The 23,246-nt window shown below is 54.8% G+C and overlaps 2 protein-coding genes across 2 annotated transcripts in view; both read right to left on the bottom strand.

Moving 5' to 3' along the window:
- The window catches only part of LOC309684553 (electroneutral sodium bicarbonate exchanger 1-like), a gene marked incomplete at both ends in the record, with an annotated part of 93,565 nt that extends 71,073 nt beyond the window's left edge, over positions 1-22,492 (bottom strand). Inside the window, 2 exons of the mRNA XM_082500449.1 lie at positions 12,344-12,425; positions 22,469-22,492. Of these exons, the coding sequence (XP_082356575.1) occupies positions 12,344-12,425; positions 22,469-22,492 (106 nt within the window). The remainder of the gene's footprint in view (positions 1-12,343; positions 12,426-22,468) is intronic.
- On the bottom strand, positions 179-9,759 carry LOC309684546 (electroneutral sodium bicarbonate exchanger 1-like; the record flags this gene model as incomplete). The annotated part of the gene is made up of 13 exons (XM_082500443.1): positions 179-361; positions 462-635; positions 1,913-1,981; positions 2,808-3,059; positions 3,662-3,823; positions 4,177-4,290; positions 4,993-5,136; positions 6,298-6,496; positions 7,378-7,511; positions 7,646-7,810; positions 8,575-8,715; positions 9,153-9,240; positions 9,617-9,759. 13 exons carry the CDS (start codon positions 9,757-9,759, stop codon positions 179-181), a joined length of 1,968 nt encoding a protein of 655 aa, XP_082356569.1.
- Positions 22,493-23,246: the final 754 nt, after the last annotated feature.

Genomic DNA, 23,246 nt, shown 5'->3' with positions numbered 1-23,246 from the left:
AATTATAATGTTGATTATAAATGGCACCTTTAAAAATTATACCGCTATTCAAGTGTTAAGCACACTGCTAATTTAAAAACAAGGTTATGATGCGGGATCCAGGCTGTCAGATCTATTTCTATTGAGTTCGGATCTTCCCCCAACATTTCAAGAGAAGCTGTGACGGAAAGAGGCAATCTCAGAGCCCGAGGGAGACATCCACCCCCGAGCACCCAGCAAGCATCACCTCTTCTTCTTTGGCTTCATTTTTGGCATCGGACAACTTCTTCCTGCTTTCTGGCATAAGGTCATCCAAAAAGCTGAGCTCCCGCTTTGAGAAGCAGAAGTCCATCGCTTTCCGGACAAACACAAGAGCCAAAACCTTCACAAAATAAGAAGGAAGAGAGGGTGAGGTGTGAGATGATGCTACGTCTCACTCCGACGCTGCAAACGTCCCGCTGCTGAGCGGCACCGGCTCTTACCATCATGGGAAAGATGATGGCAGCACGGGACACCTTGATGGCCCAGAGCAGGACGAGGCAGATGAGCTGGATCATGGTGAAGAAATGCACCTTCCGCAAGGGAATGTGCCGCAGGTAGATGAAATCCGGCTGGTGTTTTGCCGGCATCCAAAAGAGCTTCAAGCGGTCAAAGAACTGCAAAATAAAAGCGGAAAAGTTACCCCTTGGGGCTGCGGAAAGTTTCCGGCCCTGTTGGGACGTGGAAGGAGTTTTCAGGATCTCGCGTGCAGTGAGAAATCTTGGATCCCATTTTGTTCCTCCCAGGAGCAGCACCCGTTTTCCCTTTGCTCCATCTATAAACCAGTGTGTCCATGAGAGCTGCCCACCAAATTGCAATTATTCCACGTCCTTCTATTATAGAATCACAGAAGGGTTTAGGTTGGAAGGGACCTCGAAGACCAGCCAGTCCCACCCCCTGCCCTGGGCAGGGACACCTCCCACCAGCCCAGGTTGCTCCAAGCCCCGTCCAACCTGGCCTTGAACACCTCCAGGGATGGGGCAGCCACAGATTCTCAGGGCAACCTGCGCTGGTGCCTCACCACCCTCACAGGGAAAAATTTCTCCCTGATATCTCATCTCAATCTGCCCTCTGTCAGTGTCAAACCATACCCCCTTGTCCCATCGCTCCCCTCCCTCATCCAGAGTCCCTCCCCAACTCTCCTGGAGCCCCTTTAGGCACTGGAAGGGGCTCTGAGGACTCCCCGGAGCCTTCTCTTCTCCGGGCTGAACCCCCCACCTCTCCCAGACTGTCCTCCCAGCAGAGGGGCTCCAGCCCTCCCAGCAGCTCCAGGGCCTCCTTCTGGCCCCGCTCCACCAGGTCCATGGCTCTCCTGTGCTATGGTCCCCGAGCTGGAGGCAGCACTGCAGGGGGTCTCCTCAGAGCAGAGCACAGCAGAGGGCACAATCCCCCCTCGCCCTGCCGGCCACACTGCTGATGCAGCCCAGGATGCGGTCGGCCTTCTGGGCTGCGATCGCGCATTGCCGGCTCACGGTGAGCTTCTCATCAGTCCGCACCCCCAGGTCCTCCTCAGACCATCTCACCCCCCCTCCCTGTTCTTCTATCAAAATATATTTTTAATATATTCTATTCTTCTGTTTGTTATTTGGCATTTCTCAGCCCACTCAATCCCCCAGTGAGGATTCCCACCGGCAGTAGAAATCGCCTTCGCTTTGCATTGAATTCCCCCATTTTCACCACACCAAACAGTGCCCTGTCCCAAACCGTGACGCAGAGCGCGCTGAACTTGCCTGGTCCTCCCACCCTACGTACCTCCTGTGCCCCCACCAATCTTTTCCTTATACAAAATACTTTCACTGCCTGCTTTTGGGGAGGTTTTCTCCCACACCACTGCTTTTTTCCTGCTTCTCTGGAGATGACACAGCAGGGAGCTGCACGCTGTAAGAGTCCGTACCTGAATCCCTTTGAGTGACGACACGCCCATGTAGAGAAAGACACCGTAAAGCACAGGCATGGGTATAAACTGGGAAATTAAAAAAAAAAGAATACAATAATTTATTTTTTTAATTGCATTTCCAGTATTACTGCTCTCTTCTAGAGGCACTGCCTAAAATTTCCTAAAGCTTTCCAGTTTCCACAGGGTTAGAGATGTTTCAGCTCTCAACCCGTAGAGGTTTTGTGCGTGCGAGTGAGTGAGTGTATGCTCTGCTTTAGGCAGAGCATTTAGTTACGTTTCATTAGAATAATCTAATAAATTTTTAGTTACGTTTCATTAGAATAATACTGTTTTCCTGAAAGGTTGGAGGAAAATAGGTCATTTCACCCATGAAACTGTACGCCACGTTCTGTGACGGCAGAAGAACATTTCTACACATTTTTGTGGCAACACGCAAAAGCGAAGTGCCTCCTTTTAGCCTAGAGCTGTGGTGACTTTGTGGGAGGAACACACAAGGAAGCCCACGGGGATGATTTTGGTGTGTTTAGCTACTGGGAAAGGCTGTTGGGAGGCATTTGGGGGAGCCAATTGCATCCCATAAGGTGCTGCCTGCTTGAAAGACAGCAGTGTACTGGTCTGAATCCGCTTCATCGTAACCCATAAACACAGGTGGGCCTGAGAGACACCTGGGAATTAAAGCAGTTGTCCTGCTCGCTTGCCTCGAGGACACCAAACTGGGGTGTGAAGGGCTGGAAAGGGTAACTGAGGCTGGTTCCCACCGTGGGCCAAGCCTCAAGGTTTGGGATCGCCTCCTCCTCTGCTCCACACCTACTCAGGCCTGGAGGGAGGGGATGGTTTTTGTATAACCTCCAAAAAGCTCACGCTTGTTGGGCATTTTGCATTTTCCTCTTACCTTTAACACCGAAGTGAAGAAGACAGAGCAGCCCATGAGCACAAAGATCATCAAGCCGGTGACTCTCTGCTCTCGTATCCCCAGAAACTTGGGTTGTTCTCCTGGAGCTGAGCAGCCAGACTCCACTTTGAGGCTATTGACGTGGGTGATGGACAGGACAGTCGCAGCCACAAACCAGGGCAGCCCCATCACGGAGCACACCCCGAGCATCACGGCCACCATGAAAAGGTCCAGGTGGTACCCGCATCCTTTCTGTGGGCAGCAAAACAAGGAACAGAGCATCCCACAGCACAAGAGCGAGGACAACGTCGCGACTCAGACTCAAACCCTACTTGGGCGCAAGTCACCCTCTTGAAAATTTAAGAGAATTGGCAAAAATAAGGATGGATCCGGTCTTTGCGCAAGCACCTTGCATGAAAATCTGGCAGGAGTTCAGACCAAGTGGATTTGGGAGGTTTGTGCAATAGCTACTTCTCAAAAAAAAAAAAAACAACAAACAAAAAAGACTATTTTCATTCATAAAGAAAGTTCTACCACTGGCAAGCAAGGCGTGACCCCGAGTTATCTCTGGGAGTGCATCAAAACAGTTCGTTCCCCCAGCTCCTGCTGGCGTTTTGAAACAAAAACACGCTTCTATAGTGCTCGAAAATTAATTTGTTCCTCCAAAAGATTGCTCATCTGAACTCCCCTCTCGTTTGCTCCCTGTGACATCACTAATCCAGCAGAGCATCCTGCCACACAGCCTGACATTGTCCCAAACCAACGCCTTCACAAAGCACTTGGCATAGGAGCTTCTCCCCACATCTGCAGCCCAGAGTGGGGTGGGGATGGGGTCAGCTCTTGCAGCCCCTTACCTTCAGCTTGTGCTCCTTCCTGTTGACAATGACAGCCGTGATCTGCTGGTCCATGAATATCAAGATGGTGCAGAGCAGAGCTGGGATGGGCGCGGCCAACACCGTCCACCAAGGGTTGGGCCCTATGGGGTTGACCAACAACCCGCGGTCGTCTCTGGTAGGCTGCAACAAAGCCAAAACACACATCAGGATCAACTCCCAGCCCAGCCACTTCACTGGCTTTGATTTTCCTCTCCATCGCTGTGCCGCCTCATCTCCTGGCCCTGCCTTCGTGTCACCCTTTCCTATGGGGTTCAGCAGTGCCAGCATCCTCGTCGCAAGCACCTATAGATACTTCTGTAGGTATCAAGTTTTGGGGCTGGCTTCCTCTTTCCAGAAGGAAACGATGCATTCGGAGGTGGAAGAGGAGATGGTAACACCACCAGCATCCCCAGACTCAGCCCTGTCCTGACCCAGCATCACCCTGTGGCATCCCCAAGGGCCGAAAGCGGCTCCACACCAAAACGCCACATTACCTTGAACATGTGGGGGACGTGGAGCTTCGGCGATGGGATCCCAACCAGGAAGTCAATGAGCACCATGACGATGATGGTGAGGAAGACACCAAAGTCACTTACTGTGGACCGTACCTGGGGCAAGAAAGCAGAGCTGAAAGGGACAGCACAAACGGGGCCATACCGTGAGTTGGAAAAGTTAAAGACATCAACAGCATTAAGGCTGGTTAACAAATTCCCACCACTCTGAGAAGATGCAGCCAAATCCCTCGGTTAGATACTGTTGCTGTGTTTGTACCTGTGAGATCTGGTGTCAGGCAATAAAAAAAGTTTAATTAGGTGGAAAAGGGTGGTTTAAATTCAAACCTTAAAAAAAAGCCAATAAATATTAAAAAATAAGGAAACAGACGTCTGCCACTACAGCTGCACTCACAGAGACAATGGGAATAAGGCACTGAGGCATCATTTACTCCTCAAAAGGAAGAAACAGTGTCTTTTGTGTCTTTTTCTATGGCTGCTCCTCATTTGAATCAACTTTCCCCTTGGGCACACCAGGTGAAAAAAAACACAAACGAAAAAACAACAACCAACCAACTTTGGAAGACCTGATTTCCCACTGCCTGGGGAAAAAAACACTCCGGGGCAGGTCGCAAGGCGGGTGGGAAACGTTAGGATTGTTTTGCACTCCTGGAAATGAGTGAGGGACATGGAAGTTTGGCCTTCAAGGTCAACATTTCCCAGTTTGACCAAGCAGTGGCAAACACTGCTTAGTGCTCCAGGAAAGCCATTTTGGGAAATGAGTGTGGAGACTGCTGCTGGCCACCGTCTTCTACCTACTCTGGTTGGGAAGTAGCGGCTGGTTTTAAACTTCCTCAATAAGCCCGACAGGACAAAGGTGGAGAAGAAGAGGATGCAGCACCAGAAGAAGACATCAGGTGTGTAGGGGCCATTGTGTCCACAGGCAGGTCCACGAAACTCTCCATGCAAATACCGACATTCCTGGGGAAAAAGAGCATCAGGACACAAAGGTAGTGCGCATGCGGCAAGGAAACCTCGGATAACTAGGGGGTTTGGAGGATCTTGCTCCAAGATCTGTGACCTCGGGACTGCTGCTGCCAGCGGAGATTTATATTTAACGATCAACAGCAGCTGAATAAGTGACACATGGAACTACACAGACAGCGGAGAGAGATGTAATGGGACACCGTACCACAGACCTATGGCACATCCTCTGCTTGAACAGCAGGTAACCGTGGCTGAAGAAGACACCAGAGGGGAAGGAAACACTGGGAACTCTTGGGGAGAGTGAAAGAGGGAATGGGGAAGGAGGGCTAAGACAACAGTGACAGGAAAGGAGAAGAGACAAATTGTCCCTTCCCAGGGGCGGGCTCACAGGACACGGCCAAGGGGGGTGAAGATGTCCCTAAGAGCGTCCCACCCTGTGCCTGAGCTCTGCTTCCAGCAACAACGGCCCAAGGGGCTGCTCAGACATGCAAGTTTATGCACGTACCTTCAGACAGCGCTGAGTAAGAAAGCAAGGCCTGGAGTTACTAGGAACCAATTAAGGAAGCTAATTACAGCCTTCAAGCATGAACTGAAGTCCTCCAACTTCTCCAATAACCAAAGCACCCACTGAACCTTGCTCCCAGACAGAACTGCTGTCCTGAGGACGACAGTTATTGCCCACCATGTCGGGGATGAGGTGGAGAGGTGGACTCTCCTTCCCAGGCCCAAGGAGGTTAAACACACTGAAGTAATGACTTTTCAGAGCAGCACTGGCACAAGTTGAAGCCCACCATCACCTGAAGGGCTCTGAGCTTTGCACCAGGCCAGTGCCCCTGGACCCCGCGGCCACGGCACGAGGAAGCAGTGACTCGGGGCACTTACAGTCACCGTGAGGTTCTCCCAGGTGATGCCAGACACATTGATCTTGTTGCTCTCCCAGAACTGCAGGGTTCCGTTGCTGGGATGGGTCGGTGCCTCACACTTACAGCTGGGAGGAGAGAAGCCAAGACAGGGGTGAGGGGAAGGCGATGGAGGTGCAGCCCTGAGCTCCTGCCAAGGGGCAGCGGCACTTTAGGAGGAAGAAACCCACTAGGAGATGGTGAGGAAGTCCAGCTTGCTGTGCGTGTGCACAGGGTAGGCCTCTCGCAGGTGACTCAGCTTCTCCAGAGCCTCGTAGATGAAGATGATGCAGATGAGGGAGGCGAAGGCTTCTTCGGTGAAGCGGGTGATGTAGCACACCAAAGAGCTAGCATCAGTGGCCACCAGCACTATGCAGAAGAAGGCGGTCCACAGACCAATGCATGCCCGGAGAGAGAGATAAGAGAGCGCGTAGTCCCTGGGAAAGCAAAAGAAAACGCAGGGTGGAGAGGGCAGCAAGAGGCTCCGAGCCGTGCCTTCCTTCGGGGAAAGTCGGCAGCAATTCAGGAGCGTGTCAAGGCTGCGGATGGTAAATGCAGTTTCCGGTCCTACTACAGACAGCCTCGGGGCTGCGGCACAGGGTGTGGGCCCGCAGGAGGAGAGGCTAATTAATCCTTATTTAACAATGACCTTGTGTTAATGCCTCGGAGGCTAATTGAGGTCAGGTCCCTGTTGTGGAAGGTGGTGTTCTCCCACATCACCCCGATGCCCTAACAGCGAAACCGGCTGGGTTTGCACCCAGTTACCTGCTGCCAGCAAGTTGGGGCTTCATAATAAATTTAATTGCAATAAGGGGGTTAATCTCCCATCACAGTTGCCACAACAAAAAGACTGTCATGGAAAATATCCATTTCGCCTGAAAAGCTCCTGCTTTCTCAAAAATCATCAAAACATTTGACCAGAAAACTCTTTGGATATGTGGGTAAAATATATTTCCACTTCCAGCAAAAATCATACAAAAAAGTGCCCGAGTTTGTACTGAGAGGAAAGCAAATCTTCCCTCATTCCCAAACCAGAGTCATTTGTCTCATCTTCCCTGTGCAGCCCATCTCGGGCATCCACATCCTTGTGGTTTCTCCTCCTCCTGCTCTTTCACTTTAACCCTAAAAAACCCGAACCACCCATCCATCCTTCAGAGACTGAGGGCTCCTGCACCGTCACATACTAAAGCAGCAGCGCGTGATGTCTGTGACACAGAAGACAACTTCAATCTACCAACTACCACTAAGAAAAACATCTTTTCTCCATCCCTGCCTTCCAAAGGCGCTCGCAGCACCTGGCCGCAGCAGCCAGCCTTACTTGCAGAATTTGTAGAGGATCTTCTCGAACACGAGGACGGGGCCGGTGCTGCCGAGGATGGTGAGAGGTTGGCCAGCAAAGAGGGAATACACCACGCCGGTCATGGATGCGCCCAGCAGCGACTCCATGGCACTCTGTCCGGGGAAGAGAGGCAGCAGTGAGTAATTAAATCATTAGGGGGAAAAAAACAAGTGCAAATTCACTGCAGCAAGGACTTTTGCATGAGTGTTGTCCTCCCCCGTGCCACCCAACAGAGAGAGGTGCTCACTATGTGGCCGTTGGTCGCCTCCCCCAGCAGTCCCCCGAAGGTGATGATGGGGGACATGCAGGCACAGTAGAGGAAGAGGAAGGACGCCAGACACTGCAGGCTCAGACCATCCCGAAAGTCACTCCAGAACCAGGGGGCTTTTCGCTTCACATCCCGGATCAAACCGCCAAAGAGCCTGGAGGAAGGAAAAAAAAAACAAAAAAACAACATTTTCGTGGAAGACAGCGTTAAATTTTCTTGGCTGAGGAAGGACAATCACAAGCACAGAGTAACTTCCGTTGCTAAAAAGAAGTCTCCTTCTCCCATTTTAGCCCCAGTAGAAACTGAGGCATACAAAAAACCCCTCCAACAAAAAGAAAAGGAAACCAAACCTGAGAGCCCACCCCCTCTTATTGCAACAGTCCCTCACTTTGAGAAGCAGCAGAGCTCTACCTGGAGGTACTTACACATCTGCTTCCACCCCAAAGCAAGAAAACCTCTGTGCAACCACACTGCAGCTGAGCCCAGCTGCCCAAATGTCCCACCCACCCAGCCCAGGGGACCAAGCTGGTAACCTGGAGCCCCTTCACTGACCCAGTTAACCCCAAAACTCTGCTAGAAGGGAGGTGCGCACTCAGATTTTAGGGGCAAACAGAAAAACACCCCACCAAACTATTTCAGTTCACACCTTCCTGTCCGCTCCAGTTCAGGACCGCTGTGTTTCTCCGGCTTGCTGTGAGAAGCGCTGTCATCAAGACCTTCTGGCACCTTCCTTTTTTCCTGTTAAAATGGAAATAAGATAAAGATATGTCTTTGCAGCCACTGGCTTGTTTTGCTTTTTGGGCTGGGTACGTGACCTGTGAATTTGGGCCCCTGAGCAGCACCCCCAGCCGTGCTGCCCTCCTGCCCGTCCCCATTGTGCCTCCTTCTGCCGCAGCACCCACCTGCGAAGGGACGTTTTTCGGGGGCTCAATTCGGATGGAGGGATCCCACTCTCCTGGTGGCAAAACCATGACCTGATCCAGAAACTCATCGATGCCAGCCACCAGGTCAGCCCGGTTCTTGGCTTTATAGGCAACGTCGTGGAAAACCTGCCGTAGGAGAGAGCCTGGTGAGAGGATGACCCATCTTGGATGTCCTAACCAGTGCAATAAGCTCTTGGCTAAATGCAAGGTCATTTCCCCCAAATCGCCTGTTGGAAGTGGCAGGAAATATTCCCCCCAAAGCAAAAATCTGTGCATCACAGTATTTGTAACCATCTCCACCAGGCTCCTGTCCCCCATGGCACCCCACAGCCTTCTGCTTCAAGCAGAGAAGTTTCACTGGCCCTGGCAATGCCACCACTGGGGACAGCATGCTGGGGACCCTGGGGAGAAGGATGAGGCACGGGCTGCAGCCCAGGTGGGATTTTAGCCTCCAGCAGGCAGCTAAGAGGGACAGCAAACCCTCTTCCTCACTACTACAGAGACAGGGAGAGGTGAAGAAAGCCCCAAAAAATGACCCGGAGATATCTCTTATCTCGTCACACCTCATCCGTCATGATAGTAGCCATGGACCTGCCGATCTCATGGTACTGATGGGCTTTTCCTCCTGGTCCAAGCAAAACAAACAGGAACCTAGGCAAGAAAACCAAAATGAGAGAGAAGAACATGGCCTCACTCAAAGGGCGCCCAAGGAAATCCCTGGGAGCTCCCACCCCAGAGCGTGGCTCCAGGGGGGACGTGTAGGCTCACCGACTCCGGTGATGAATTTGAAACGCATCAAAACCAAATGCAAATTTGAGTTTGGGGCCAACTTTCATTAAAATTGGCCAATGGGTTTAAAAGCTCCAGCAGGGAAGGGAGGAATGAAAGCACGGAGATGTGGGTGGGAGAAACGTGCTTGCTCCCACTGGCTGTGTTCCCCTGGGACGCCCAACTGATGCGTGCAATTTGGTGTTTTGTTGTGGTGGGTTTTTTTTTTAAATAAAAACTTTGTGCTTCTCATTCAGACCTTGTTGGGATGGGAACTTCCGTCATGCCCGAGAGGAGGACAGCTGGGCTCAGGCGGACAAATGCCACGATGGGCTGGCGAAGGAAATCCAGCTCTCCTACAAGCACATTGGATGCTTCAGCCCCGGTGGGAATTTTCTTCATGAAGCGCAGCTCCGCCTGAGCACGACAAGGGATTTTCAGGCCATTACCCCAAAAGCAAAGCCCACAGCGCTCTGCAGAACACTCTGCAGCCAAGTTTGCAAGAGTAAATCTGGCCCTAAAGGTGTAAGAAAGCTACGAGTGACTCACCTTGCTTAGATCCATCGCATTGGTGTCATGGTTCACCCCATTTTTAGCTTCTGCAGTGGTGGGAGATGGATGAGGAGTGAGTGTTTGGGCTGGGAAGAGAAAGAAAGACACTCAGAAAGACGGGCAAGGAGCAATTGGGACGCTTCTCCTTTGCCAGGAGAAGTCTAATGGGGCCAAAGCCCTGCAGAAACCTTCACCTGGTGCCAAAGCCGGCAGAAACCCTCACCAGGTACCAAACCCTGCAGGAACCCTCACCTGGCTTGTCGAGGGGATGCACGTCTAACTGCTTCTTGCTCATGTCAGCAAACGAGTGGACGATGGGGAGAAGGTTGTTTCTTTTCTTCTCATTCTGATGGTGATGCTTCTTCAAAAGCACTTCTTGAACTTTCGCCCACGTGCACTCATCAAACTCCGCGGACTGCTCTTGCTGGCCCAGGATCATATCTGGAGATGGCAACGGGAAACAAAGCCGTCAGAGCAGAAAGTCCCCAAGTCCCGACCCCTCAAGCCCCCGGCGAAGGCTGCGACACGCAGGATACCCTAACGCGGGCTCAGCCTTGCTTAGCAAGACGTTTTAATGCAGTTCAGCCTTTGCAGCGAAAGGAAGAATTCTCTTTTGCTAAAAGCCATCATCAAAGTGCTTATTCATCACTCCGCTCAGATAATTATTTCCCATCCTAGATAATGACATTTTTTGCCCGATCTGGCGTTTCTCCTTCTCCATGGCTCTGTGCAAGCCTGGCCAGACCCGGGGGAGAGGGGCTAGCCCAATATTTAGGGCTGAACTGGTGCCAATCGATGGCCGCTTTGCATGTGAGCGTGACAGGCCGAATGCAGGTGTGGTAACGGGATTTATCTTCTGCCCCCAGACACCCCATCCCAGCGGGTGTAGTTCATCCTCGGCACCGAGGAGGATGAGCAGCACATTCCCCACCACTTGTTCACCGAGCTGGATGAGATCTTCCTGAAGGAGGGTGAAGATGCCGAGTGGAAGGAAACGGCAAGGTAAATCCCTGCTGCCAGCTGCGGTGGCGGCCGCGGGCTCTGCCTTCTGCTCTCTGGGACGCAAAGCTTTTGCAGCTGCAGGTGCCGATGCGCGGAGCCTTCTCCTCTTGCCGCCCCGTAGCTGCACCAAAGGGGTTGCAGAGCTGAGGCTGTTTTCTTGCAACGGGGCCGATCGTGCCCGATGTCCGCAGGTGGCTGAAGTTTGAGGAGGACGTGGAAGACAGCAGCGAGCGCTGGAGCAAGCCCTACGTGGCCATCGATTGGCACCAGTTCAGCCCTAAATATTGGGCTGGCCCCTCTCCCCCGGGTCTGGCCAGGCTTGCACAGAGCCATGGAGAAGAAGAACCATCTGTTCCACCTCTGCATAAGGATGGGCCACTTTCCTTCCCCACGTTTCCATTTTTAAAGGCAGGATCCCTCTAAGGAAGACCAGCCTCAATCCATTATGCCTTCAACTGCCTCCCAAATAATGCCACTTTCCCTCAGAAGAACAGCAAACCACACCAATCAGCCACACGGACCTGCTTGCAGAGGACCCCGGCACCCACGCAGCCCCGAGGAGGCTCATGAATGCTGCGGGGGGACTTACAGTGGTAGCCCTGCTCCATCGGGGCACAGTCCTCCCGTTCCTTCTTCCGATGCTTCTGGCGGTGGGGTCGGTGGTGCCGGTGGCTTTGCCTCACCAGCGGCATCCGCATGCCCACGGACAGGGTGTGGTGGCCTGCAAAAAAAGCAGCGTTCTCATCACTCTCGATATTGCGGAGACGGTTGACGCCGCTGCCATGATTAAACCAGCACAGCCATCCCAGGAGGAAACACCAACTTCTCTTCATTTTAGTTTCACTGCATTCCTGAATGTCAGAGACCCCTCCCTTTTTCCAAGCCTGTTTTACTCTAACTTTGCAACAACAGAGCAACAACAAGCGATGGCTCCGGGTCACCTAAAAGTGCCCTGAAAGTATCAACCCTCGTCTCAAATTCCAGCTTCGGCTGGACAACACTCAGACCTGCTCATTAAGCAGCCACAGAAGGTAATTATTTTTAAAATCTTTGTCGGCACAAGGCGACAAGAGGAGATCCAATTAGTCCCGTGATAATGAAGTCTGGAACAAAAAAAAAAGAAAATCACAGCCCTGTGTCTGCAGCCATCAAATTATTCTCCTGACCTCTCCAAGCCAAGAGCAGCCTCTGAGAAAACAAGCTGGGAACTGCCCAGCTCCGTGGCCAACACTCACACCACAGATACCGCGGGGGCTTTGTCCCCTCTGTCTAAAAGCCACAACATTAAAAAAAATGTGAAAATAACTGTGCTTGTTTATTTAGAAGCACGCCACGTTTCGCTGCAGGTGATGCGTACACTGAGCACAGGACGCGGCAGGGACTTTGCGCAACGGGAAAACGCGTGGGGCTGGTGCCACCTCTCCCGACTCACCTTCCAGCTCCTCCTTCTCATAGTGAATATTGGCAACGGTGCTCGTTCTTCCCTGGTCCATCACCGCCTCCTCGTCGTGTCTCTGTTTAGTGAGAAGAAGAAGGTACAAGTTGGGGCCAGGTGAGGAGAGCTCCCTTACGTCCTCCCAGTCATCACCCATCCCCGCGGCCACGCGAGCCAACGAGCATCACACCTCTGCATGTCTCCCCCTTCAGGCACAGCCCTAAAAACACGGACTTGGAGGAGGTTTTTTTTCCCCTACCCAAATAAAACCACCTGTAATGTCACCTGTATTGTATACACCGTGAGTCTGGAAGGATTTACTAAAAGGGGAGACAGTTGAGTGTTTCAAACCAAAACCAAGCCTCCTGCTTCATTCTTGTGGTTCCTTTCGAAAAATTAAAATAGGGATTTCCAAACTGGGGGTGGGCTGGGGTGGGGAGACCCAACCCCACACTTTTGAGCACAGCCAGTTTCATTCTCCAAACGTGATACCTGCAGGACTCACTAGATGGCACTTGGCCACAGGACATGGCCACCACCAACCTCCAAAGGCCCTCAGAACCTACAAGGGTGAAGCTTCGTCTTCAGCCCAACCAGGCTCAGGCTTCTCTTGCTGCAAGCCCGCTTTCCACACAAAACTGCATTTTTCTCCTCAAAAAAAAAAAGCCAAGGGCTGACAGCTAATGCCCTCCTTGGCTGAAATACCACTGCCAGCGCTGCACAAAGAGCATCTGTGCCTTAAAAGCTGAAGGAGAACTACAGGAGTTCTCTTCTCCCCTTGCCCCCGGGGCTGGGGAAGCATCACTGGGATCACCGCGCTCAAAGAAATAAAAAACCAACCACGTCTCACACTCGAGTCGCAACTGCAGCTTTGAAAGGGCCTCCAGGAAACCCTTCTCTTTAGAGAAGAGCAAAATACCGGAAATCTGCTTTTTATCCCCCAAATTCCTGCTTCGACCGAATGGCATCGCCTGCCGCCGCGCAGCAGCGACGCTCGGGGAAGCTCACACCTCCCACTCGCCAGCCAATTTAACGAGCAAAAGGAACAAACGTTCCCATCTGGGAATGAGCTTTTTCTGGCCCCCGAGTACTTTGTCCTTCGCCGCCGCTGCCAGGTGCCTGGAAAACATCAAAGCATCGAAACTGGGCTGGGAAAGGGGATGGCGAGCTCACTTTTGAGTTTCGGAGCAGAGAGTGTTGTTCCATCTCAAGAAAACTTCTCCAAATTATTATTTTGCTGCAGCGTTTTTTTTGTCCCAGCAGGAGAGAGAGGGATTTTTGACTGTCCTGCCTCAGTTTACCTGTCTCAGTGCAACTCCTCCAGTTAGAAAGAAAAATCTTTCCCTGGGGAAGCGTTGGTGTAATTGAGGATGAGGAAAAGTACAAAGCAGAGGTTCACGTCCGGCTTTGAGTCCTCCCGGTGCCAGGGGAGGCCAAAAGCATCGCACGAGCACGCAAACTTCCCACCTCGGCCCCCTCGTCCCGTCACACGCAAGCTGGACTGGCCACCAGCAGCAGGAGGGAGGATTAATGTAATTAATCTCGAGCAAAGTGTAATTAATAACACTGATCCCAGTGTTATAAGGGGATGAGGGGCCAAACTGGGGGAGCTGCTCTGGTGACGGAGCAGGCAAACCCCCTCCTTGCCCCTCTCCATCTCCATCCTACCCAGTCGAAGCCACCGGTCCTGTGGCTCCCTCCTTTGCTATCGTGGGGGTCAGCACCGTACCCTGCGGGGACCCCTCTGGCTCCTGAGCCAGGATTTGGGCTGTGACGGGGACTGGACCCGGGAGAGGACACATCTCCAGAGCCCCAAAGTGGGGCTGTGAGGGGGGGACACACGCAGGTCACAGCTGAGCATCACCAGGACGTGACCGTCATCCCTTGCTGGCGGAGACGCAAATTCCTCTCAGTCTTTCCCGTGAGCTGTAATTTCAGGGCAGATTAATTAATTCCCCACCTCTCGTTTGCCCCCGAGAGCAGCTCCTGCAGCCGGGTCCCATGGGTGCAGCGGGGGGGCGGACAGGCCCTCCCCCAGGCTAAGGAAATGCAGAAAGATGGGGGGACCACCCAGCCACCTCCTGCCTGCACCCCAACACCAGGCGCATCCGCACAAGCGCCCGGTGGGACAATAGCTGAGGTGACCGGGTGGCATGGGGCTCTGTGGGGACAGTGGCCTTTGTCCCCCTGCTCTGAAGGGCCACAGCATCACCAGGGGGTCACATCGAGATGCGGAGGAGGGGACAAGGAGGGGGGGTCTGGTGGGGAGACCCACAACAGGCATCGCCCAGGTGCCTCCCTCCCACACCCACCTTGGGTACCCCTCACCTCCCCCTTTGAGCCCCCACCCCTCCGCCTTGCAGATGCCTTACACCCCCCTTCAGCGGCCTGCTGCCCCCCCTCCTTGCACACCCCCAGCACCCCATTTTAGACACCTACCACCCTCCTTACCCCCTCCAACCTTGCAGATGCCCTTCACTCCCCTTTCCATGGCCCTCACAGCCCCACCCCTCCCCCCCGTGCAGATGCTTTGCCTCCCCCATTTGCCCCCACCCCCTGCTCCCCCTGTGTTTCCTCCCTGCCATGGGAAATGCCGCATTGAGCAGCCATGGAGCATCCTCCAGCCACACCGGCGGCATGGCACGGCCCGCCCGGGGGTACCGGGCATCCCCCTCCCTGCCCCGGTGCCGCTGCCTCCCACCTGACAGCTGAGGACCCCATCGGCCCATTGCTGCCGGCGGGCATGGCGGGGCTGGGGGGAGATAATTGCTTGATAACGATACTCTTAAGACATCCAAACAAAACACCAACAAAAATCACTACGATCACAAAAATGAATAGGTTTCGCAATAGGCTTTGCAGCCGTCAGCTCAGGGCAAACTCAAAGCCATGCAAGATTTTGTTCAACCATCCGACTTCTATTGCCTCTCGTAGATTTCTGCCATCCAAGTAGAAGGCAAATTAATTTTTCTTATTTTCTCTTTTGACTGATTCCCTGTCCAATCAACACACCAAGGAGTAGATCGCATGTAATGCCATTCTCCGTGTTCTGCCGTCTTCCAAACTGAAGGGAACTGCATTCGAGAAAGTGCTCGAAAGCCCAGCAGTTATCACCTCTGTTTTGGACCCGCGCTTCAAGGAGATGCAGTTTCTCAGCCCCAGCCTGAGAAGCGAGCTGCACCAGCCAGTGAGAAACACACTGTTGTGGGTTTCCAACCACCAGTCCCCATCTGCCACCCAGTCTGGGGTGCCAAACTCGGATTCCAAAGCCACAGGCGCAGATGCCGGCAGCCAGCTGCCTGCTCGCAAGGACCCATGCACCAGCGCCCCATCTCAGAGCATCTATGACATCCTTTTGGGGTAGGACCCGAGGAGAGCATACCCGAGATCCACCAGCAACTGGAAAACTACATCCTGGAGCCCCTCTGCAAGCGCAGCACCAGCTGCTGCGCTGGTGGAAGAAGAACGAGCATCGCTTCCCGGCCATGGGGCAGCTGAGCCGGCAGTACCTCGCCATCCCCGCCACCGCCCTCCTGCCAGACCAGGCCTTCGCTGCCGGGGAAAGCACCCTGGAGCATCGGTGCACTGTCCTGGCGCCGGAGAATCTGGTCCAAATTCTGTTCTTGCATCCGCATTGATTTTTTAGAATGCACAATTTTGGGGATGGCGACTGAGAAATTAGGTCTTGTGGTTCCCATTGAAACACCCATTAATTCATACAACCAAAACCCAGCCAAATGAAAAGGCGATGTTAAACCTCAGCCCCGAGGGAAAAGAAATGTGCCCGACCAGGTGCTAAAAGGCGCTCTGGCAAACCACCCCCCTCTCCAAACTGCAGTTTGCTCCAGGAAACTGACAAGTTTTCTTCCTCTGCAGCCTTAGCGAGGCTGTAGATTTTTCCACCCTGCAGGGAAAGAAACAATCCTCAAAAGCAGATGTTATTCTGCCTGCAAGGAAAGCTTTAAAATATTTTTCTTTTTTTAAAGGCAGAATGCCTAAACGGAACATCCGAGCTGGTTTCTCCATGAAAATAACACTTTGCACTTGCACAGCAAAGCAACGCTCATTAACCAATCTCGGAAAGCTTCGCAGGCATTAAGAAACACTCCAAGTAACACACATGCGTGCACCCTGTAAGCACACGTGCAAAGAGGAATCCCTGTTTACGCACCCCGGCTATATCAAACCGCACTATTTCCCTCACAAGCCGTGATGGAAACGGGCCACCCTCCCATTCCTCGGCTCCAGAGCTCCGGCGATGCCGGGATCATGCCAACCCTCAGCCGCTGTGGGCATCAGCTCTGCTAACACCCCGCTGACGGGTCAGTGACAGGAATCTGGGAGCAGGAAGGGGATTGTACCACCCAGGCTCCGCCAAATCCCCCGCACTTAAGAGGAATGCGAATCTCAGGCTCCCCTAAGCCACCACATTTCTCACCGTGACCACTGCACTAACACCTAGAGCAGTTTTTAAGCAGCACGCACCAGGTTTAACCTCCACGCCTGAGAAAGTCCCTGTCCTAAGGGCTGCCGGTCCCCTCGGCCCAATGCAGGAGGCAGCAGCAAACCCCTCCAGACAGGGCAAGAGGTGCTTGGAAGAGTGACATCCAGCTAATAACCAAAAAGCACTTAAACCAACCCCAAACTTTGGAGACATTTAGTCTTGGGCCGGCAGCAGCATGTTGCTCAGTAAAGCACGCTTCCATGACTCCCCTCAATTAACCGTCACCTCCAGAGCCCGATCTCTGAAGGCGAGAAGTTCCTTTAGGTTGACTCTTGACGTCCCTTTCCCTCCCACAGGCAACGAGACCCCAAGTATTTCCACTTGAGAGTGCAGTTCCCCTTCCACGGGCACCCAGCTCGCTCTGCAGTTTTGGATTATCACTCAGCAGGGAGTGCGGGAGTCGCAGCAGCAGTTGCATCGATAAGCAATCTGTGCAACAGTTCCTAAAACAGGGGCTGCCCACAATCAGAAGTTGACTCTTTGGTACAAACTCCCTCCACACCAGTCATCACACAGGGGGAAAAAAAACAACCAAGCTATTGTAGGGCTCAGTATTACCCATTTCTCCGCAGCTGGGCAGAAATACACACTTTTGCGGCTTTTCCCACACTGGAAAATTCAAAGCATTAATACTAATCAAAAGACTTCTTTTTCTAATGCCTCTGTTGGAGGGCTCCGGCACGTGGTCTGCAACGAGCGAATATCCACACAAAAACAAGCCCCAAAAGTCCCACAAAGCTGCTCTACCTCTTACGGTTTATTGCTGGGGTCCCCACCAACACCTAAACCCACGTCCCACCCCCCCCACGGTACATCCTTTGCCATTTTGAACTTTGCCACAAAACATTTTACCATTTTCCACCCCTCTTTCTTGGGAAAAGACAGAGGGAACGAGACAACTCCAAACCGCTCTCTTTTATTTGATTTGCAGTGATCTGACAACCCCAGCCCTTCCCGCTGCCTTAGGCTTTGGGAAACAATTCAAGGGTCCTCAGCCACGAGTAAGGAACGAGCTGTTATTCATGGGCGAATCGGTAGAAACAGCAGCCCCGATCATTAGGAGAAAGTCTCATTTTTCAGTCATGGATTTTCACGGGTTTTGTTTTCAGGCCACCCAAACAGGGCGCGCTTTTATAGCCATCAGCAATTAAGTTCTCCGTCCCCTCCAGAAAAGCCTTTTCCTAAAGGCGCTCTCCTTCCAAGGGCAGACCCACAAAAAGAAGCCCTCTCTGCTTAATCCATTTCACAGAGAATTTCAAATGCAAACAACAATTAAACAGGACGTCTTTTCCCCGCTTCAGGGAAAGCCAGTAATATACACCTTGGCAACAGATTTAGCAAATCTATCATTGTAATGCCTTTGCATTTCCCATTTCCACCTGGAGAGCAGGCTGAAAGGACTCTCATAAAAAAAAACCCAAACCAACCACAAAACGTATTCCTGTCTAGGGGGTAATTTTATGAAACGATTTGAACACCTTAACGATTTGAACATCTTTTTACAGGTACAAGGCAACAAGAAACATTCTCGAGGTGAAAAAAAAGAAAACAACACCTATTCACCTCTTTACCCCAAAGATCTTTTCACCACATGGATTCCACCACCAATACACAGCTGCTAAATATCCCCGGCTGCTGCCGATCCGTAAGAAACCCTTCAAAATACAAGAGAACGCCGAGCCCGGCATGCTGACGGTGCTGCCAGGGCTGTGAGTCGGAGTTGGACAGAGTTGCAGCCCCTGAGGTTGAAATCAGACCCACGTTTAGGCACAACTCGGGGTTTTAAGCCTCGCTACAAACCAGACCCCCGCTTTTCAAGAAAAACAGGGAGATTCACCTCAAAATAAACCACGTTCTCGACGCCAAAGGGGCACTGGTCCATGGCCGCCGCCGCCCTTAGGGCCAGTTCCATGGGGCTTCGCTTGACCTGGAGCAGAACTCGAGGGCATGAGGACAACAAGCCCCCTACACAAAATCTAAAAAAAAGGAAAATTTAAATAAGATTCGCTGTTACTCACCCACCAAAGCCTAACCACTACAACTGGCCCTTTCACAACCAGGCCTGATCGCAGAAGAAAACTGAAATATCCCAATTCCCGGTTCAAACACAAGGCATGGAGCTGCCCAGACTCCACGTGTGGGCTGGGCAGACAGGGGGCTCTTCTTCTCAAATCCCGCAGGAAGAGAAAGGGCAGGAGTGTTTTCCCAGCCCTGGAAGAGGCTGTGGGGAGAAGGTGGGAGGGAGGAAAAGGCTGCCCAGGAGTGGAGTCGGGGGAAGGAGAGGGCTCCATCCATAGGGGAAACGCCATTCCTGGCCACACAGGCGGCTGTGGGACCACCCTGGGGATGGATTTGGGGGCTCTCCCTGAGGGAAACCCCATTCCCGGCCACGCAAGAGGCTGTGGGGACACCCCGGGAATAGGTTTGGAGACTCTCCCTGAAGGAAACCCCATTCCCGGACACACAGGAGGCTGTGGGGCCACCCGGGGGACAGATTTGGGGGCTCTCCCTGAGGGAAACACTGCTCCCAGCCATGCAGGAGGCTGTAGGGCAACGACAGAGATGGATTTGGGGCCTCTCCCTGAGGGAAACCCCATTCCCAGCCACGCAGGAGGCTGTGGGGACACCCCGGGAACGGGTTTGGAGACTCTCCCCGAGGGAACCGCTGCTTCCAGCCTCACAGGAGGCTGTGGGGCCGCCCGGGGGACAGATTTGGGGGCTCTCCCTGAGAAGAGCCTGTGGGGAGGAGGGAGGCGGGGGCCGCCCCAGGGCCGGGGCCACTCCTGGAAGGGGACGGGGGGATCTCCAGCCGCCCACGCGGGGCTGCCCGAAGCCTGAGGAGATGAAAAGAAGAGGAAAAAAGAGAAAAATTCCCTCACCGCCATCGCCTCTCACAGCCCCGGCCCTCCCCGCCGCGCCTCACGGCGGCTGTGTGTGGTGTCACCTGAGCGGGGGGCGGGGGCTGAGGCAGGAAAAGGCGAGAGTGGAAGGGAAGGGCGGCGGCATTTCGAATGGGAGGAGAGGGGAAGGGGGGGCGAAAGATGGGGGGAGGGGGAGGGGAGGAGAGAGGATGGGGGGGGGGGGGGAGCGAGTGTGTGAGGGGAAGAGGTGTTGCGTGAGGGGGGAGCGAGGGGGGAATTGGGTTTTCGGGAGAGGGAGGTTTGCAGGGCTGTGAGGTGCCTGTGAGAGAGGAGGCCCCGGAGGGAGGTGAGTGGAAAGGGCTGTGTGTGGAAAAAAAAGCTTTAAGGACAGGCTGGGCTGGGGAAAGGTGGTGGGCCCCGAGGGAGGGCTTGGGGAGCGGGGCTAGAAGCGTGGGTTTGGGGCAAAACTCTGGGAAAGAAACTGCAGGACAGGGCCAATCCGAGTATACAGTTTTCGCGAAGCTTCAAGGAAAAGGTGACCAAATGCACCTCTTGTCCTTTTGAGAGCTGGTTTTGTCTAAGTTATTCATGTGAGTGGATTTTTTCCACATGGGATGGGAACGTTCGCTTCCCGGGATAGCTGATGCCCCTGGATAACCACTGCCCGCGAAGCACTGCGAAACCCCACGTTCAAAAATGAGAACAAAGGCCGGGTTTTGCCTCTCGGAAGGATCTCTAAACACCGTCTCCACGTTATTTTCAGTACCTTTCTGGTTGTTTTCTTCCCCCCCATCCCCGTGATGTCCGTCGGAGGGGCTGGCGGAGCTCTGCAGGCGGATGTCCGGCTCTTTTTGGGGAGGGCTGGGCTGGTTTCGGGCGGTCCCGGCTCTTTTTGGGGAGGGCAGGGATGGTGTCGGCTTCGCATTGCCCGACGCGGAGAGAAGCTGTGGTGCGGGGCTCGTTCTCCTCGGCGCGGCCCCGCCCCCTCGCTCGCGTTTGCCGCGGCGACGCAGGGGGGCGTGGCCCGGGTTTTCGCCTCGGCACATGCGCGGGTGGGCGGACGTGAGGAGGAGCACTTCCGGTGTACGGCGGCGGGCGGGAGCTGTGACGGTCGGTACCGGGGGAGACGGGGGGACGGGAGCCGAGGAGGGCGGGAGCGAGCGAGCGGGCGGGCGGGGTGGCGGTGGCGGCGGCGGCGCGGAGGTGTGCCGGGCCAGTTCGGGGGGTTTGTGGGGTGGCGGGACCGGGCTGGGGGGCTCGGGGGGCGGTCTGGGCCTCTTTGGGGGGGGCGGAGCCGAGTGGGGGGTCCCCGGGGGAAACAGGGCCGATTCAGGCCCCCCTCCCCGTCCCCCGCTGCCGCCACCTCACCCCCCGCTCGCTCCCCGCAGGTGGCGGCAGCCCTGGCCGCAGCGCAGGGTGCCCGGGGCCGGCCTGGCCGGGCGCTTGGCTCCGCTCTCAGCACCCCCCCGCCCCCGGCAGGTCAGCCCGGCCGTGCCCCCTTCGCCCGCCTCCAGCCCGCGGCCGAGTCCCCCCAGGTACCCCCGAGATGGGTCGGGGGGTGTCAGCGCTGGGCCCCCTGAAGCGGGGGTGGGTGGTGGGCACGGGCATTGCTGGGAGCCCGTGGGCAGCCCTGGGACCCCCTTAAAGCCCACGGAGACCCCCCGGGGCCCCCTTGTCTCCCCCAGAGCCGACGGGGAGCCGTAGGTGTGGAGTCAGCTTAAGGAGTCTGCCCTAAGGACTGCTGCTTTTTGGAGCGTTGGGGGAGGAGGAGGGTTGTCGGTGTGGGGAGTGGAGGTGTGTGTGAGGAGTCCCGTGTCTTGAGGGAGGTTCGGGGGTGTTGGGCAGATTTGGGGGAGTGGGGGAGGGGTCCCCTCACTTGGAACCCCCTGGTTCTTCTAAACTGTGGGAGGCAGCGGGCGTAGGGGGAAGGCAGTAGAGTGGGTTGCTGTATTTCAGTCCTTGGTTGAGATTCAGCAACTCTGCTCCCTTGCTGCTCAGCAGACTATTAGCTCTGTGGGGCTCTTTCTCCAGGCAGGCTACGACTACAGAAACGGCCCCACTTCCTCGGAAGAGTTGTTAGCGGTGACGTCTCCTGTGAATGTACTGCCTGACGTTGGATAGACCTGGCACCACGTAGCAGCTCAGAGCTCCACAGCGTACGCTGCCGCTCTCAGTTGGCTCCATCAAATCTTCCGACCTGAGAATACCAAAGGTACGGAGTTGAAACGGGCCCTTCCTCACCCACTGAGTCAGATGAACCTTTTTGTGCCCAAGCTGGCTGGGGACTGCTCCTGCCGTGCCACCTTCAGGCGGAGCATGGCTGTGAACAGGGGAGCTCAACACACAGTGCTTGCTGATTGCACCTGCTCCCTCGGGGGAGCACCCGCAGGGGTGGGATGGGAGGAGGGAGGACAGCACGAGGGCTAGAGACAAACATTTTATTTCTTTAACGTTTCACATAGGGGGTACCCCAGAGGGGTTCCCGGCCCCACACCCCGCAGCCGCTCAGTATTCGGGGCACTGTTGGTCTTCTGGGCCTGGCGCTGTCACCACTTGCAGGGCTGGCAGAAGCAGACACGGCTAGTGGCATCTCCACCAGCCCTTCAGGTAGCCCCACAGCCAGGCGCAGCCCTGCCGTGGGCATCTTCCTGCCCTGCACAGCCCTGGGTCTGCCTGGCCACACTCCCTGCCCGTGGTCTTGCAGGACTCCTCCCTCTTTGCCTTCAAGGCCTGGAAAGCGCAGGTGATTTCCCGTACCCGCTCCACCTTGTCCATGTCCATGGCTGGGGACCTTCCAGGGGACAATTGCTCGTCCGTGGGCCTCTGTGTCCTGTCCATCTCCTGCTGGGGAACCCACTCTTTCTCGGTCCCTGCTGGCAGCTCCTGTGGAGGCTCCTGGCTGAGGACCAGCCCCAGTTTCCCCACTGCCCCACCAGCAGCCATGGGAGAGCGGGGTTGTCCTGAGTGTGTGAGCACCACTGGCTCTGTTGCTGCACTGGGCCAGGGCTCCAGGAAGTGGTAGAGGGAGCTCCGGGAAGAGGAGCTGCTCCTCAACAGGCTGCTGCAGTCCTCCGAGTTGGCCAGCGAGCACAGGCTGCAGGGGCTCTTGCGGTGGCCCTCGGGAGGCCCAGGAGCCCGGGGGGTGCCTGGACCAGAAGCAGCTGTCCCCACTGATAGGACCTATAGGCGGCAGAGGAGGGCAGGGGGACCTGGGGGCTTGGGGGGGGCAGGGGGTAGAGAGAGGCATCACTGCTCAGATGGTATATGGTTGGCAGGGAGCCCAGTGGGTCCTGTGGGGCCCGGTGCTCCCTCCATGCTGCCTCCTCGGTTGCCCTGCAGAGGAGGAGAGAGAAGAGAGCCCGCTGCACCCCGTCTCCTCCGCTGGAGCCCGCGGGCAGCACCCCCTCCTCAGCAGGCGGGCAGGGCTGCCCAGCGCAGGCAGGGCAGGGCATGGGCTGAGGGTCTGGGGCAGGATCTGGGGGTCTCCCCCACACTCCCTGCTTCTCCTGCATCGACTTGAGCTCCCATCCTTCAT

The sequence above is a fragment of the Vanellus vanellus genome, assembly GCF_965231255.1.
Source record: "Vanellus vanellus genome assembly, contig: HAP1_SCAFFOLD_34, whole genome shotgun sequence".
NCBI classification, from domain to species: Eukaryota; Metazoa; Chordata; class Aves; order Charadriiformes; family Charadriidae; genus Vanellus; species Vanellus vanellus.
Note: the sequence above shows the minus strand (reverse complement) of the source record. Positions and strands in the feature narration are given on the sequence as shown.